The sequence below is a fragment of the Enoplosus armatus genome, chromosome 12 (assembly GCF_043641665.1).
Source record: "Enoplosus armatus isolate fEnoArm2 chromosome 12, fEnoArm2.hap1, whole genome shotgun sequence".
Lineage (NCBI taxonomy): Eukaryota > Metazoa > Chordata > Actinopteri > Centrarchiformes > Enoplosidae > Enoplosus > Enoplosus armatus.
The window spans coordinates 21874830-21878565 of NC_092191.1; the positions used below are offsets into that span (position 1 = coordinate 21874830).

General features: G+C 45.0%; 1 protein-coding gene across 1 annotated transcript in view; it reads right to left on the minus strand.

Annotated features, from left to right (window-relative positions):
- Positions 1-1454: 1454 nt before the first annotated feature.
- The window catches only part of ccdc85a (coiled-coil domain containing 85A), a 23600-nt gene continuing 21318 nt past the window's right edge, over positions 1455-3736 (minus strand). The window contains exons 3-4 of the mRNA XM_070916553.1: positions 2536-2593; positions 1455-1470 (exon numbers count right to left, since the gene is read on the minus strand). Coding sequence (XP_070772654.1) covers positions 1455-1470; positions 2536-2593 — 74 coding nt within the window. The remainder of the gene's footprint in view (positions 1471-2535; positions 2594-3736) is intronic.

Sequence of the window (3736 nt, forward strand, 5' to 3'; positions counted from 1 at the left end):
GCCGCTAGCAACTGTGACAAAGTAGCAACAAAGTTCACATCTTGATGTGTGGGCCCATTTTTAACAACAGCACCACTTTCAAAGCTTTGCTAATCTATCCATTTATGAAAATGTTTCACAATAAAAGCCCCCCCAGTGGTTTGCCCAGTGAGAAACGTCTAATGTGAGTCAGCAGCAGTAAGAGTCTGTAATCTTAGACAGCGAGAGAGCGACCAGCAAACTGCAATGGAATTGGATAAAAGTAGGCCTGCAACAATTTTGATGCGTCTCTGAATGATTTCAAAATCCAAAGATATTGAAATTACGATCCTTGGAGACTAAGAAACAACACATTCACATATCAGAAGCTAGAGATAGATGAGCGCGCGCCAATTCATTTCCTGTCAATTGATGGATCGAGTCAACCACAACGTCAGCAGCTTGGAGACCATCAGGGGTTGGCTCCGGTCTGCCTTGCTACCAATTGCGGGTCAGTGCAGTTTTCTCACTTTAACGCGTTATTTACTGTACCGTGTGAACACTGGCTTTCACGCGTGGTGAGGGATTACCGTCGACCTTTTGGGGGGCGCACTCACGGTCAGCACCACCTCCAAATAAAGTAATTTAGATCACCTCGCGAAACCTCTTGCGCTTTCCTTGCCTGTTGGACTTGGGGGGGCGCCGTGCTGCCAGATCTCTGCCAATTACTTTGGCGAGTACAATGTCACCATAAACTATAGTGAAATAATGGCTAAAGCTATGAGAGTAGGACCCACGTGGTTTTACGAAACGGAATCATCTTTTAAACAACTCTGAGAACTCTTCAGGCGAAACGAATCGCTAACTCCTTTTGTGCTTTAACCCCGGGTCCACGATGACTTTGCAGAAGCAGTTGCCGTCATCACATGCCGGGTGTTGACTTTTAAAATGAGCACTGGCGCTGTGATGGTGGGCCGAAGGGGCCTGTGACCTCCAGCGTTAGCGCCAGAAGTCACCCTTCCGCGTGCAGCTTCTTTCATACAGGAAGGTCTTTCCAAAGAGGTAGGACTACTTTGTTGGCAACACAAAAGATTCTCAGCCGTCTCTTTCACGTCCCTCCCTTCGTTCTGGCAATGCAGGGACGAGCGTCGGGGCCCGTCCCGAACAGTGACGCTCGGCCTTCTCTGGCAGTCCACGGGAAATGCATAGCGGCGGCGGTGGCGGCAGACAGGGCAGAGAGAGCGCTCAAGTGTTTCCAGCGTTTCGCTTCTGTGCTGCCTCGCCACTCGCCTTCACCGCTCTGATTTTGAATTTCACGATTCGCTCATCCATCCAGTTACGCGTCAATCCCGCTCGCCGTCCTTCCTTCTCGTTGTCCGTCTGTCCGTCCGTCCTGCTAATAACCCTCGTCTCCTCCCTCTGGGTTGTGTGTGTGTGTGTGTGTGTGTGTGTGTGTGTGTTGTCACAGCAGCATCTGATCAAGAGGCATGTCATGGTCAGGAGGCATCAAAGCTGAAAGACAAGGAGGAGACGGTGCAATTACTGCATGCGGGTGCATGTATGTATGTGTATGTTTTTGTGTGTGTGTGTGTGTGTGTGTGTGTGTGTGTCAGGAGCCCGTGCTCAGCAGAATGCGGGGGTCCGTCCGCTCCGGGTAAAGACGGAGGCTGATTTATTCCCCCATTAAGAACGGCTTCATCATTAAATATTAACCCAGCGCCATCACTCACCCTGCGGCCAATGCATTAAAGCAGGGGTCACACCGGGGTGACCTCTCATACTCGCTCACACACACACACACACACAATTTGCCTTTTCTTATACTGCAAGCCACCTTCACCAGACTAAGAGTTCTTGACTCTTGATTCTTAATGTATAATAACTTTTATTAGTGCTTATTTATTCATGAATATAATATATGTATGTATAAGAAATACAAGCATTAAAGTTCGGCTTTTACTCAATAGTCTTATTACTCCACCATAGTCATGCGTGAGCCATCGTGGAGAAAGCTTTAAGTCAGCATTTAGGCCACGAATAGTAAAATCACTGTGAAATGAAATTGATACAGGAGATATTACAGTTTCCGCGACGAAACTTTGCTGACATTGCCCCCGATCTAGACGAGGGCCCCCAGAACTCTGGAACAGTCTTCCTGTTGAGACCTGTCTCTCAACCTCGCTGATTTCTTTCAAATCGCTATTAAAAACCCATCTTTATAAACGTGCTTTTCTGCATTAACTGTTTTTTTACGGGTTTTTTTGTGAAGCACTTTGAAGCACAGTTGGTGGAGACCAAAAACAGAGCTAAAAGAGAGAGAATATTGGATTTACGTTCATCAGGAGGACACAAACACAACTCCGAATCAATGCTAACGCTGCTGTGTAGCTGCTGGATGCGCAAAACGGGCAACCGTCTGCTAACAGGTTAGCCATGTCAACTTCATAAGGGCGATAATATCTCAGTTATGTTTAAACCCTGCTGTTAGCTTTCTTATCTTATGTGTGTTTGCTTGTGCTTGTAACCGTGCAAGTGTGTGTGTGTGTGTGTGTGTGTGTGTGTGTGTGTGTGACTGACCTGTCCCAAAGCTTAACACTCCTGCAGGAGTTAGTGCAGCAACCAGCGGATATCAGAGCTGCGAAAAAAAAGGAAGAAAAAAAAAAGGGATCAAAAGACATTAGTTAGTCGTCGAATCGCCGGCAGTCGCTCAGTGTCAAACACGTGGCTGGTTGCGTCATCATCTGAGCCACTAGTATTCCAAACACACAAACACGCACACACACTCGGTGAAAAGGTGTATCTCCTCACTCTCAATTGCTTCGCTGCCTGCACGACACAGACTCGTCTCTTTCTGTCAGTCCACTTTTGATTCCTGTCATGGATGGGCAGCCGCGGATGGACGGCACTTCCTGTTGCCCATCATCCTCTCCTCTCCTTTCTTTCTTTTTTTTTGTGACAGTCACCATAGATATGTGGGTCCGCCTGAATCTGTTCTGGCTGCAACCCCCCCACAAAAACCCACGTGTTTTTATAACCCTTATGTGTTCGGGTAAGAGAGAGGGGAGCCCTCAAAGAGAAAGTGCACGTCTGCTACGCTGACGAGTGAATGCTGCTTTTCCTCCCTTTCTCCAGTTATATTGCCACCGTCTACCACACGCATGTCATTACACCAATTAGCGGGGGAACCCACTCCCCCTTTCCCTGTTCCACAGACGACATCTTTCTTCCACCTCCGCCCCTCCACTTCCACTGACATCCAATACCAGAATTGTCATTAAACCTGTAAATGACATATTGTTGTGGCGTGGTCCTTGCTAGTGAAATGATGTTCATACACAATGAACGAAGTTGTAATAAACCATAGTTTTACGTACCAGAGAAGCTTATTCTTTATTTATTGATCCAAAATATCATAAGTAAAATGTGTTATATATATATATATATATATATATATATATATATATATATATATATATATATACAGTGCTTAACAAATTTATTAGACCACCTGTCATAAAAATGAGAAAACACAAATATTTTAGAAATCTGTCAAAAACTAAAACTTGTATTGTTATTTATTAGGCAAATAACAAACTGGAACAACTAAATAGTCCTTATTCACATATATTAACCAAAAATCTTAATATTTTGTACGACCTCCTTTGGCCCTGATGACAGCTTGCATTCTTGCAACCACAAAACAAATGTTTCTGTTCAGGAGTACAAGTAAATAACTGTAATTTGGCATCTCAATCAAAAAATAAGAATGTGCTTTACT